The 13,230-nt window shown below is 38.9% G+C and overlaps 3 protein-coding genes across 6 annotated transcripts in view; all 3 read left to right on the plus strand.

Annotated features, from left to right (window-relative positions):
- The window catches only part of prpf38a (pre-mRNA processing factor 38A), a 4,364-nt gene extending 846 nt beyond the window's left edge, over positions 1-3,518 (plus strand). The window contains exons 4-10 of the mRNA XM_079459994.1: positions 35-120; positions 1,594-1,704; positions 1,802-1,908; positions 2,053-2,079; positions 2,212-2,315; positions 2,628-2,676; positions 2,767-3,518. Coding sequence (XP_079316120.1) covers positions 35-120; positions 1,594-1,704; positions 1,802-1,908; positions 2,053-2,079; positions 2,212-2,315; positions 2,628-2,676; positions 2,767-2,812 — 530 coding nt within the window. The 3' untranslated portion in view covers positions 2,813-3,518. The remainder of the gene's footprint in view (positions 1-34; positions 121-1,593; positions 1,705-1,801; positions 1,909-2,052; positions 2,080-2,211; positions 2,316-2,627; positions 2,677-2,766) is intronic.
- A 30-nt stretch (positions 3,519-3,548) lies between these two features.
- Positions 3,549-6,275, plus strand: akr1a1b (aldo-keto reductase family 1, member A1b (aldehyde reductase); the record flags this gene model as incomplete). 2 transcript variants are annotated; one of them, XM_079459993.1, is made up of 9 exons in its annotated part: positions 3,549-3,620; positions 4,337-4,432; positions 4,513-4,632; positions 4,820-4,971; positions 5,200-5,395; positions 5,474-5,673; positions 5,763-5,835; positions 5,925-6,011; positions 6,129-6,275. In XM_079459993.1, the coding sequence occupies 8 exons, from the start codon at positions 4,346-4,348 to the stop codon at positions 6,192-6,194; spliced, it is 981 nt and encodes a 326-aa protein (XP_079316119.1). In that variant the 3' UTR covers positions 6,195-6,275. The 2 variants fall into 2 exon arrangements, with proteins under 2 accessions (XP_079316119.1, XP_079316118.1); XM_079459992.1 differs by lacking the exon at positions 3,549-3,620 and adding an exon at positions 3,714-3,779.
- Positions 6,276-6,652: 377 nt separating this feature from the next.
- nasp (nuclear autoantigenic sperm protein (histone-binding)) lies at positions 6,653-12,296 on the plus strand. Of its 3 annotated transcripts, XM_079461282.1 has the most exons (15): positions 6,653-6,833; positions 7,436-7,477; positions 7,552-7,665; positions 7,819-7,899; positions 7,994-8,103; positions 9,220-9,585; positions 9,769-9,824; positions 9,890-9,969; positions 10,058-10,131; positions 10,210-10,398; positions 10,481-10,653; positions 10,773-10,838; positions 10,938-11,012; positions 11,351-11,479; positions 12,107-12,296. In XM_079461282.1, the coding sequence occupies exons 1-15, from the start codon at positions 6,796-6,798 to the stop codon at positions 12,140-12,142; spliced, it is 1,629 nt and encodes a 542-aa protein (XP_079317408.1). In that variant the 5' UTR covers positions 6,653-6,795; the 3' UTR covers positions 12,143-12,296. The 3 variants fall into 3 exon arrangements, with proteins under 3 accessions (XP_079317408.1, XP_079317409.1, XP_079317410.1); XM_079461283.1 differs by lacking the exon at positions 11,351-11,479; XM_079461284.1 differs by lacking the exon at positions 9,220-9,585.
- The last annotated feature ends 934 nt before the right edge of the window (positions 12,297-13,230 follow it).

The raw sequence follows: 13,230 nt of genomic DNA on the forward strand, positions 1-13,230 counted from the left end.
ATGCTTTACAAATGATGCTTTTTCTTTACTTAAGAGTTTGAGGTGATGCATGTAGACGAGTTCATAGACGAGCTTCTTCATGCAGAGCGAATGTGTGATATCATTCTCCCCAGACTTCAGGTTGGTTGAACTTCATCTAGTATTGTTGGCTGTCTTTGGATATCTGTGAGGAAGTTTAGTGAAGGAAACCAGTACCGATCATATAATTAAAAATAATGGGTAGGGGTGTGGCGAGATGCATATCCCACGAGATGAGCCACAAAGCTGGGTTCACGAGAACTAAATATTTAGAATTACTTTGTATTAGCACCTACTATTGCTCTATGTATGAGATATCACTTATTGCTCCCCGAACTCTTTGTAAGTCGCTTTGGATAAAAGCGTCTGCTAAATGTAAATGTAAAGAGACCCCCAATGATGAAATATATAGGGAAATTGTATTTTATTCACCTTAACACAAAATGCAAAAAATGCTGGCAAACAGTTAAAAACTACATAAACACATTGTGTTTTATGCTTACATTGCACACATGTAAGAGACGAATGATCTGTTTCTGAAGAGGTTTGCCTGGAACAGCGCGAAACACCATAAACACTTGAGCGAGGCACTGCATTATGGCAAGCCTTTGGTGTTACAATTACACTACAGATGACAGCGTTTTAAACAGTATGTCCACCGCAAAATATGGAGTTGCGATCCCAGACACCATAAAAACATTATAAGGCCCCCCAAAAAGCACAGATGTCTTGCCATGTGAAGGCGTAAGAAACACAGTTTGGTTGCACAGAACACGCGTTATTTACAGCGCTTTGCCTGTTGTATAATGAGCCACACACTGATAAAAGCATAGATATGATTGCGATGATATGTTTAACGTGGCAGAGGTAATACTGCGCTCATAATAATATCCTGTAAATTCAAAGGCATTTCTACATGATCAGTGGTAAATTTGTCTGGTCTGGCTCAGTTCATCAGTGATTGGGTGAGAACACTTCATATCTACTGGCTGTGGAAATCAGCAGGAGGGGCTTATTAAATAATGCACGCTCTGTGCAACCAAAATGGTCACATGGGGCACCTTAAAACGGCATTATAAATCGCTTCGCACACGTTTTTTATTTTGCAATACAGATACTGTTTAAAATGCCATCAATTATATAAAGGCATTCCGAAGCGTAATTGTGACACCAAAGGCTTTTGCCATACTGCAGACGAGAGAGGCACACGTGAACATTGAAACCAGCCCGTCTAGCACGTGTTTACATGGAAACATGGTGGAAAAGTAGCACGGTGGGCTGGAAAATCACGTTGTCTATGAATGGCCGGGCCGGTCACTTTAGCTCATAGCACGCATAAACTCTGTGCAGTTATTAGCATCTTCTGTACAGTAATGAAAACAGGTGGCACCACAACAAAATGTGGACTCACACAAATGCTCCCAAATATATTTTGAGTTTGCACAGGTTCAATTTAGGGAGCATATGTGACTAAAATGGTCGCAGCTACAAGCACAGCACTCCATCATTCCGATTGTGTTGTCAGATCTCGCAAGATCTCGTCACACCCCTGCATGTTTGTTTTTGTTGTCACAGAAGAGACAGGTTTTGGAGGAGGCTGAACTCCTGGATACTCGCATTAGTGCCCTAGAGGAAGACCTGGATGAGGTGGAGACCAGTGATGAGGAGGATGAGGAAGAAGAGAAGGTAAGTGAACTCACAATGGTGACAATTCATACATGCTAATACTACAAACATACAAACTAAGTGTTATCTTGTCGTTATCTTATCTTGGGTACTGTAGCAGGAAAGAGTGCAGTCGCCAGAGCCACATAGGAGGGGTTACAGAGATATGGACCGGCCACGCAGATCTCCATCTCCGCGCTACAGACGAAGTCGCTCACCCAGAAGGTAATTTAAAGCTCCACTTGTTAATTTTACACAGTGTTTTTACCCTTATAGAATCCAAAAATGTTACACGGCAGTGTACATTATTTACTACACTCTTATTTCAAATAAAAATGAATGTTCTGACTTTGTTTTTTCATGTTTTAGAAGGAGCAGATCACCTAAAAGAAGAAGGTTTGAACAATATGTTAAATACATAATCTAAATGTTTGAATTTATGTTATGTACATTATTAGGTCTTTTTGTAAAATATTATTAAGATGTGTGGCTGATGAATTGGTTAATGCGGTTGTCTGATTAATTCAGCCCATCACCCAGACGTGAGCGAGATAGGGATCGTCACCGCAGCAAAAGCCCCCGTAGACATCACAGCAAATCCAGGGACAGAAGACATCGCTCCAAATCTCCAGGTACAGCCAGGCTATTACAAAAAATGCAATGTATGTACACACAACAAATTAAAATCCTAAATTACTGATCTATATAAAATATTGGAATAAAATCAAGGCACATCTTATTGTTATGCATTTTTGGAGTTGTAATTGTTATATTTAAAGAATAGTTATTCTCATGTCATTTCAACCAATACATTATTGTTGTCCATGTTGCTCTACACTGGAGCTTTTAATTCAAATAGCTATTTTTGGTCAGATTAAATGAGGATTGAACTCTTGAAATAATACAATTAAAAATTCTTTAAAATATTCATTTTTTTTTTTCAGGTCACCATAGAAGCCACCGGCATCGCAGCCACTCCAAGTCCCCAGAAAGGCAAGACTCGCATTAATGAACAGATTTTTTTAATTATTGTTTTATTTTGTACGGTCTTGTTTTATGTTGTGTTTTCTTTTTGTGTTACAGTCGGTCTAAGAAGAGTCATAAGAGTCGTCGAAGAGGAAACGAGTGATCCCAGTTTTTCTTTTTTTTTTTTATCTTTTTTGTATAACATTTTTGTAGTCTGAAATGTATAGAAAAAGCAATTTCTGTCATTAAAAGCTCAATCTTCTTTGTAAATCACCAATGCCAATTTAGTCCTATGGGTTTTTTTGTTTGTATGCTGTTTTATACTTAAAACTGATTTACAGACATAATTTAAGAAGTTTTGTTTTTCATCTGTTTGTAAATGTAATTCACTTTATCGGTTTGAATGAACTGTACTGTGCAAAATAAACATGTGTTGTTGTTTTACCAGTGAAGGATATTATAAAGTCATAAATGAAACTTGTTGAAATGATTTAGTATGTCTAAAACAACTTAAAGCAGGACCTAACAACCGATTTAGTATTTGGGATCAACTTTATTGTAAGACTTAATTAAATTGAAATGTTCCCTTTTAAGTGAAATCTTGAAGTTATTATTTGTAATTACTGGCAACAAGGTATAAAATATGTAATTTAGCTAAATAAAAACAGCTGGTGCTTTTTGTCTGCAAACCCTATACTACTTTGAGTATATACAAAACATTTATCGCAGTCAGTTTTTTGTCAATATAGTGCAAATATACATCCAATAATAACATATAGTTTAGAGGTCGAAGTGATTGAAATGTATGGACTAACAACATATTTGGTATTTAAACTAAAGTGTGCTTAAATAAAGACTTTTATTTTGACGTGTGGTTTCGCAAGGCAACAGGAAGTAAGTGAACATTTTCAGAATAATCAATCGGGAAAGGATAGTACAGTGGTGAATATATAATATCCAAATCGTGCACAGTAAGTAGTTGAATAAATAAAACATTTAGCGTCACAGGAATACAATTTGCGACACATGACACTAACGTTAGTTGACCCGATTATATACTGACAATGCAGGCTTTTCAACGTGCTCTGCGTCTTGTTATTCATTCTCATAAGTTTTACTGTCGAAAACTGGTACGTTATTTAACGTGAAATATATGTGCGATTCATGCTACTAACTAGGCAATTTAGAGCAAATTGTTTAGTAGTGTTATCTACTAAAGAGACTTCTTGAGAAAGAGCAAAGGTTGATGTTGTGTCAATAATGCATGGACACGAACCTGCATGATTGAATTACTATGTTACCCATTATTTTAAAATGCAAATGCAGTTTTGTTTCGAACACATTCTCAGTATTCAGTTATATAGTTTACTATCCCAAAGGGCATTTCCCAAACATCACTGTCCCAACAATGCCAGTGAGTGCAGGTTGTTGTTACAATATGTGCATCCTGTTGGAACTGTTGGAAGTCAGCTGACATGTCAGGAGGTTACACTTCCTATCATTCTGAGTTATGAACAGTTAGCCTTCATCTAACAGTATCTGAACATTTCTGTAAATGTCTAGAGAGGGAATAGCTTTTCAGGCACAGGGAGCACAGATTTAATAGCCTGCTGGTCCGTCTTTTTCATACAAACTCTGTATTTGCCAGGAACGCTGTTCAAATAGTTTTTGTGTATTTTCTGTAAAGGCACACAGGATGAGTATCAACGACTTTGCCGTCCTCAGCACTGGACGAAAGATGCCCCTTGTGGGACTAGGGACGTGGAAGAGTGAACCAGGAAAGGTGGGTTTATTAAGAGCTATTGTTGTTTTGTAATTCACATGCATTTGTTTTGTGTATTACATTTTTTAAATGGACTACAGGTAAAACAGGCAGTTATTTGGGCATTGCAATCTGGCTATCGGCACATTGACTGTGCTCCCATTTATGCAAACGAGCCAGAGATTGGAGAAGCTTTTCAGGAAATGCTGGGGCCTGACAAAGTAAGTTTAGCAAGAAGTTTTGTAGCTTGACACATGCTTTGAAAAACTCTTTAAAATGTACCAACCACAAACACATCTTGTATGATTTGTTGCAATACACAAAATATTTTATTGTTTGATAAAATATATATTTTAGAATACAGATCCACTTATAAAAGCTGTCAAGTGAGAAACTTCCCTCTTACAGGCCATAAGACGAGAGGATATATTTGTGACTTCCAAACTGTGGAACACAAAACATCACCCAGATGATGTAGAGCCATCTCTGTTAAAGACCCTGAAAGACCTGAAGCTGGAATACCTGGACCTCTACCTAATCCACTGGCCATACGCCTTCCAGTGAGCCCTTCAGATTTTTTCATCTAAGAAAAAAAACATTTGAAAAGAGATTTTTATAATTGTGCAAAGAGCCTTTTGCTGTCTATTGCACAGCTCATTCATTTTACAATTTATGTCAATAATAACATGTGGCCTATCCTTTGAGGTATAATCATATATCCATATATCCACATACTGTTTTCTACCTGTTCTCAGATAGCAGTAAAGTCCTTTATCTTTTTTTTGTAGACAAGGTGATAACCCTTTCCCTAAAAAAGAGGATGGAACCATTCTGTATGACGAGATAGACTATAAGCTGACATGGGCTGCTATGGAAAAGCTTGTGGGGAAGGGTCTTGTCAGGGCCATTGGGCTCTCTAACTTCAACAGCAGACAGATCGATGACATTTTATCAGTTTCAAGCATCAAACCGTCTGTTTTGCAGGTCAGACAAATATATGTGCTTATGTTGATCTTTATGTTTAGATGTTTCCGCTTTTAGAGTAATCATAGTGTTTTGCAGGTCGAGTGTCATCCATACCTTGCACAGGTTGAGCTGCTAGCTCACTGTCGAGATCGGGGTTTGGTGATGACTGCATACAGTCCACTAGGATCTCCTGACCGAGCCTGGAAGCATCCAGAAGAGCCCGTTCTGTTGGAGGAACCAGTCATTGCTACACTAGCCAAGAAGTACAACAAGACTCCTGCTCAAATTATCATCAGGTACATTGATGTTATGGCACTAGATGTGCATATTTCGATACTCGTTACTACATTACTAGTTTTTATACTGACTATTGATTATTTGCCAGGTGGCAAACTCAGGGAGGAGTAGTGACTATCCCAAAGAGCATCACAGAGTCTCGGATCAAAGAGAATATCCAGGTTTCTAAATGTTGATTTTTTCCTTTGTTTTCATTTTATTTAGTTCAAGTAATGTATTTAAGTAATAATTTGTCTGATTGCATTTATAGCTATTCGATTTCAGTCTTGAACCTGAGGAAATAAGTCAAGTGACTGCATTGAATCGAGGTTGGCGTTATATTGTGCCAACAATTACTGTAAGTTTGGTAGCATACACAGTTCAACGTAGCACTTCATTTTACTACAGGAATTCCAACAAATACAGTTTAAAGGGTACTTTATATTTAAAAGTGTTTTCTTTTCAATTCTTGCAGGTTGATGGAAAGCCTGTACCCCGGGATGCAGGACATCCTCACTACCCTTTCAAAGACCCCTATTAATACACACTTGTACAAGATGCTGTGCCTTGGAACCCATGTCAATTCAGTTCTCTGTATACTTGTAAACAATAAAAGTTTTGTAACGTATTGATTTGTGTACTGTTTTGCATTTGCCTGGTATGTGTCTGCTATAATTAATCGGCTGTAATAAAAATACGGGTTACAGTATAAACTTTATTAGCATATCAAATATACATTTAGGGCATTTTATTGACTGATTTTGGATCACTATTGTTTATTTTAAGAAATAACATTAAACAAGTGAGTTAATGATTTTACTAAAATTAGAACTAAAGTTAAAAACCATGTATAAAATATGTTTAAGAATATAAGGATAAAAAAGATTCCAATAATAGTGAAATACACTTGTCATTTCAGACCTGTGGCTATTGGGTCGCGTAATATGGTTACTTGCCCTTTAAATTTATTCTCCCGCGTTTTCTGACAGGGTCGTAGTTCAGCGGAAGTACCGCTTATATCCGTATTTAAAGGCGCCAACAAAGACTTGTTTAGGAGCAGCTTCACAAATCTGCCATCTTTTTACGTGGGGCTTCCTACACACATCCTCACACAATTAAATATTTTGTTTCCTGTAACCAAAATGCCCGAGGAAACAGCATCCGCTTCAACCGCTAAAAGGTAAAACCGTTTATAGGTGTAACGCGCTTGCGAGCATGGGAAGTGCACGGATAAGTTGTAGGAACTCCGACTGAGATATTTCGCTGCTTGTTTTTATGACAAAGCTGCGGCAGAGTCCTCGTCAGGAAACCGCGTCGGGTTTGTGACAAACGTTAGCTTCGTTAAACTCCCGGCCGTGGCAGCACGCCATGCGATTTCGTTCCTGTTCGTTCCCGACAGCGTGTTAAGTTTCGCCGTTCTCATTTAGCGTAGAAAGGTTAAATGTACATGTTTCGGTTTTGTATCCCCTTAAGAGATTCCCGCTTTAGTGACGCACAGACGCGAATTGCGTTTCAGTATATGCCTGGCGATGCACTGCAGCACGCGCTGATCCAAGTTTAAAACTTGTTATTAGGGACATAAATAAAACGACATGCCACATCAGCGAAATAACACCGACGTTAAACAAGGACATTACGTACGCGTGAGGACGTAAAGTTTTTGTCCAAGTGGATCACACGCAGCAGTGCACTTGTTTGGTCCTCCGCACGTGTGCCATTCTAGTTTTGTTTAGACTTTTTACTGTGTTACTTTAATTCTTTTGTTGTCCTTTGTCTTAACAGTATGGAGGAAAAACCTTGCTCTTCGACTGCTGCTGCAGACAGGTGAGTTGAACTTAAATTTGATTCAACTGGTAACGTCTTATTTAATGCGTTGACATAGATTTTATTCGTTACAGCACCGTTGATGTTTCCGAAGAAGCAAAGAAGCTGATTGGCACGGGCAACCGGCATTTGGTTATGGGTGATGTTGTGTCTGCAGTCAGTGTGTTTCAAGAGGCCTGTGCTATGCTGTGAGTAGTATATGAAGATTACAAACCTGTATTATGATGCTTCATATCTTAGTCTTTGGATGTATGCAGTTTAGCATTGACTTGCTGTGATGACTGCGTAATACGAGCGTGTTTTGTTGCATGTTCCTCATTAAACAATCTTTCCCCCTGAAGAGCTGAGAAGTATGGAGACACGGCTGATGAATGTGGAGAAGCTTTTTTCTTGTGTGGGAAGGCCCTTCTGGAACTTGCCAGGTATCAGGATTAATATGACGACTTTATTTAAAGTTTGTTGTCTTCGAGGAATCAGAAAATGCAATATAACATTAATTGATGCTTCTCTTCTAAGGATGGAGAATACAGTGCTTGGCAATGCTTTAGAGGGAGTCCCTGAGGAATCTTCTGAAGAAGGAGAGAAACCGAACGACTCAAAGATTGAGAGTGCAGACAACTTGGATGGTTTGTAAAGCGATTCATTTGGCAAAAATTGTTTACTTCGTTTTCTTGTTTATTAGCCACGTTTACATGCAACCAAATAATCCACTTGTAATCTGATTGATGGCTAAATCGGACTGAAAAGCCTTCATGTAAGCACCTCTAGCAGTCCGATTGAAATTGCGACTGGATTGAAACGAGTTGTGTAGATCTGTGGTTCCCGAACTTTTTGAAAGCAAGGCACACCTTTTGTAGGTTCTTTTTTTTTTCCCCCATCGCACCCCAACCCCGATTTAACAATTTTCATGTGTAAATGCATATGAAAATGAGAACCAGATTGCCAAACAACAAATTAAGTATAAACTGCTGCATTAATTTATTAGTAATGCATTGTAAGGTGAAACAACTCATTCAAATTAACCATCTGTCATATATACAACTTGATGACACATGCAAACATAACTTCCAGACTAATATGAACCATTTGCTGTAGGTGGGAATCGTTGGAAAAGACACATTAGAATAAAGATTTATATACAGTGTTTCAGATTTGAGAATACTCGTATGTTCTGCTGGGCTCTGAACTTTTTCATTCCAAATGTGAAAATAGGGCCTATATTGACATCCATCCAGAGACTAAGTTTGATGCTAGCAGTGTGTTGCCAGGTCCCACTGCATTTAAAGTACATGTAAGATTGGGAAGTTTAAACTATTTTCGGGGTTGTTTCCTTCCCGTGGGCTAGAGGAACAATGTTGTTCATCAGATGTTGATATATTTGGGTTTTGCGAGGTCATTTGAGCTAGTTTTTGGATAGCCATTGGATTTATTACCGGAATCTGGCAATTCTAGCTGTAAGTTTTGTTCGGAATATTTTTAATGTACAAATGTTTTAATCGTATTGCAACATTTAAGGGACATGTAAACGGCACTGAAATGATCTGCAATCAGATTGAATTAATTTGGATTGACACAAATGGGTGCATTTAAACATTGAGTCGTTGACGACATCTCTGGAAAAGGGCAGTTAATGAGAATCCTCAAACTGACAAGTCATGACTTCACAATGGGCTAAAAATGGGGGTGTATTTTAAAAGCCCACTTTCTGTTAAGACCTTTTAACCTTTTCCACTACAATGTAGAGAAAACCAGAGATGAGCTTCGGGCACAGGTATATGATGCCATGTCAGAAGAGTCAAGTACTGGGGTGCAGAAGGAGCAGGAGGAAGATGTTGGGCAGAAGGAAGCTGAGAAGAAGCCAGAGGAAGGGGGGCAGAAAAAATCAACAGAAGAGGGAGGTGACCAGAAGCAGGAGAAAAATGATGAAGCACCAAGTGATGAAAATGCACCTAAAACTGAACAAAATCTTGCTGAGAATAAAGCTGAGAAGTCAAATGGAGCTTTAGAGAAGGAAGATGCCTCTGGGTCAAATGGAGTTGCTGAAAAAGACAAGGAGGCTACTGAAAACCAAAATGACAATGATGAACCTATGGAGGATGAGGGTGGAGGTAGCGGAGTGTGGTGATCTGGGGAGCACAGTGGACATGGGCTTTTTAAATAATTGTAACTTCCACCTGGTGAATAAATGCGACACCCACAAAGTATTAATTTTGGGCTGTGGTGTCACTGGGTGTCTGGGGTTAGTTTTTAACATTAGGTGACTGCTTTGTTAACTGAAACATTTGTTTCAGATGATGATGATGATGACGACGATGACCAAGAGGAAGAGGGTGGTACAATAGATAAGGTAGGTTACTTTATTAAAAGATCTTATCCCAACTACTAATTTTATTAACTGTATTTACATCTTAGGAAAGTGAGGAGGAGGAGGAAGTTGGCAATTTGCAGCTAGCTTGGGAGATGCTGGAGGTTGCTAAAGTCATTTATAAAAGGTAACAACCTTCTCCATACCTGACGTGCTTTATCTGTAGTATTTAGTTTTATATCCATGATCCTCTGTATATATCTTTTTTTGTATAGAAAAGAAAGTAAAGAAGATCAACTAATGGCAGCACAGATTTACCTGAAACTTGGAGAGGTTGGGGCTGAATCAGGTATGTGTGTGGTAAGCTTGAGTAGAAAAATTACATGATATACACTTCACGTGTTTACATTGTTTCTGGTCTCATTAGGTAACTACAGCCAGTCTCTGGAAGACTTCAACGAATGCTTGACCCTGCAGCTGAAACACCTTCCCTCTCACAGCCGTCTTCTGGCTGAGATTCATTACCAGTTGGGCACAACTTACAGTTACACAGCCCAGTACAGCAAATCCATCGAGCACTTCTCCAGCTCCATCAAAGTCATTGAGAGCCGTCTCGGTAGAAAAAATAAATTACAACTTGGGTAAAGATTTAATGTGATTAGCAACTTTACTGATACTGCTGGCTCATTGTTTCTCAGCTATGCTTCAAGAGGCGATAGATAAGGCAGAGGGTGCAGAGGCAGCGCAGGAAGAGAAGACTGAGCTTGAAGAGTTGAAACAGTTACTACCAGAAATTACTGAAAAGATAGAAGATGCCAAGGAGAGCCAGAATGCAGCTGCCACAGCCTCTGCGGCCATCCTTCAGACACTCGTGAGTTGCTCCTCTGCCTTTGACAACTGTTTACATTCTTGGTTTTGAGAGCGTTGCAGATACTGCTAGATTTGGCTTCCTGTAGCATTTTGGTATAATTCAGAAATAATTTGTTACAGGGAGGAGCATCCACTTCTGCGTTCCCTGCTGAAAATGGGGGCCCATCTTCATCTACAGCTAGCCAGGTTGGTTGGTGCTTGGTGTAATTAATTTCCTGCTTTAAATCCAGTGTCCTCCTTATTGATTATGCTACTTCATAATTCGGTTCCTCTGGTTGTGTTTAGATTGCTGTGAGGCCTGCTGAAGGTGCATCTTCATCGAAGTCTGCATCGGATATTTCTCACCTGGTCCGCAAGAAGGTATGCATTCATTGACGTTTAACGGCTATTGCTTCGCAGTAGAGCTTAAACTAGCATGCTTTCATGTACCTTCCATGGTTGTAGGGCAAGTCTGACCCTGTAACTCGAGCATTGCGTGATTTGCAACCTTGCATGCTGGTCATGAACGGCGTTTTCAAACTCAAAATATTTTTGTTGTTGCCTGGTGCTTCTGTGGTGTTTGTGCACCAGTAGTGTGACATGGCATATCGTGGTTGTTGAAGTGGCTAAGTGTGCTTGACTTGGTTGCATAGACTAGGTGTTTTAAGGAAAAAGCGCGAAATAAAGTACGTGTTCTGTCCTGCTTTGTTCTTAAACAGAGGAAACCAGACGAGGAGAGTCCAAAAAAGAACAGTGACGCTAAAAAGACTAAACAGGAGACATCAGTTAATGGCAGCGATGACTCAGCCCACAACGGCAATGGAGTCCCGGAGAAAATGGAACCGGAGGCGAGTTGCTAGGCTTATGTTTCCTCCTAATAGGGTTGAGGGAGGGTTTTTAAAGCTTCCTGGTTCAGGATGGCGAATGACCTTTGTGTTTGCAGAGACCCATACTTTCAAAACTAAGTCAAATATTTAGATGATAACGTAATTGCAAATCAGTGTTGCAAATAATTCACTAGGCACTGTATCACAGTTTGTTCTTATGAACCTTTTTTTGCCAAAAGTACCATAGTATCATAAATCTTCTTTCAAGAGGTAAAAGTCTAAAAGCTACTTCTGGAAGTTGAAAGCTCTACTTTGAGTTTGGTGACGCTGTGGCAAGTGAGAGACTTTCCGAGTGTTTGTTGCACCTGATGGTGCCTTTTTTAGATTTGGTGTGATGATCCAAAATAGCTCGAACTAAATTTCATGTTCCTGGCAACTTCAGTTACTTAAGGTTATTGCAGGTTTTTGTCATGACCCAACGATTATGGCTTAGGTCATTGTGAATACACTACGCTGTGTCTGGTTGGAGTTTATTTGGCTTCTAATACGTGTTTTGTGTCTGGCTAAGTGTAACCAGTTTTCCCAGCTTTCTAGATTTGGTTTCTGGCTATACGGCATGGATTTGAATGTTTTCATGTTCTCTTTCAGCCACGCAATTCTTCCTCTTTTGAAACCTCAGCGTGATGGGTTTTTCCTGACTGAACGCTTACCTTCCAACCAACAGAGCATGCCTGCCTCATTCATTCTCCATGAGCAACGTTTTGTAAATAAACTTATCTTTGTCTGTCCAATTTTGTATAATTGTAGTAATCTTTCAATAAAGGATTTGCATATGTGATCTCTGTTTTTCAATGATATGCAACTTTGTCTTGTCTGTGTAGACTGTACTGTTGAGAACTGTCCAAGTCTATCCATGGATCAGAGCTCTTGCTTGGTTTAATACTAGACATAGATTGCATTTGTAGACTTTAATTTGAACAGATTGCATTTGAAAGGCAGGTTTGTTTAGCACATTTCATACACCATGGTAATTAAAGTAAAATAATCGCAACAAGGAACTTTGTCAATTTAAGTAATTAAAACTGTTTAGAATAAACTGATTATACATGAAATATAGTGCGTTCAGTTAATGTGCAGCTAAAAAGAGGAGTTTTGAGTCTACATTTAGTTGTTGACATCCGATCTCTTCTGGAAGTTGATTTCACCTATAAGCAGCATAAAAGCGGATTCCACTTGTTTAGTGAACCCTTATATATCTAACTGACTATCTTAATGATCCAAGTGGTATGTTAGGTTTATATTTAGTGAACATATCTGCAATGTATTTTGGACCTAGGCCGTTTAGTGATTTATAAACGATCAAAAAATCCATCCTAAAAGTAACTAAGGCATAGTAGGGATCTAAGGACTGGTGTAATACAGTATGCTCGTATTTTCTGGTTCTAGTGAGAATCCTGGCAGCAGTGGTCTAATGGTTTTCTTTGGAAGGCCGGTGAGAGGACCATTGCAATCCACCCTGCTGGTAATGAAGGCATTAATACGTTTCCAAGTCTTGATTGGAAACAAAATATCAAATTCTTGCAATGTTTTTGAGAGTAGTATCCTGATTTTGTTACCGCTTTAACATGACTACTGAAACTGAGGTCTGACTCCAGCATCGCACCAAGATTCTTGACTTGATTTTTTGTTGTTTGACACAGAGTAAAATATGAGAACTTCATCTTTGTTTCCAAATCCAATGACTTGAGTTTTCTCCTTGCCATGCGTTTTGT

Source organism: Barbatula barbatula (assembly GCF_947034865.1).
Source record: "Barbatula barbatula genome assembly, chromosome: 7".
In the NCBI taxonomy this organism is placed as follows: Eukaryota; Metazoa; Chordata; class Actinopteri; order Cypriniformes; family Nemacheilidae; genus Barbatula; species Barbatula barbatula.

Bases quoted from the DNA above. Each gene is read 5' to 3' on its own strand.
- nasp (XM_079461282.1), top strand. From the start codon at position 6,796: ATGCCCGAGGAAACAGCATCCGCTTCAACCGCTAAAAG. The intron at 10,132-10,209 runs GTATGTGTGTGG...TGGTCTCATTAG, and splicing joins AGAGGTTGGGGCTGAATCAG to GTAACTACAGCCAGTCTCTG. The intron at 10,839-10,937 runs GTTGGTTGGTGC...GGTTGTGTTTAG, and splicing joins CTTCATCTACAGCTAGCCAG to ATTGCTGTGAGGCCTGCTGA.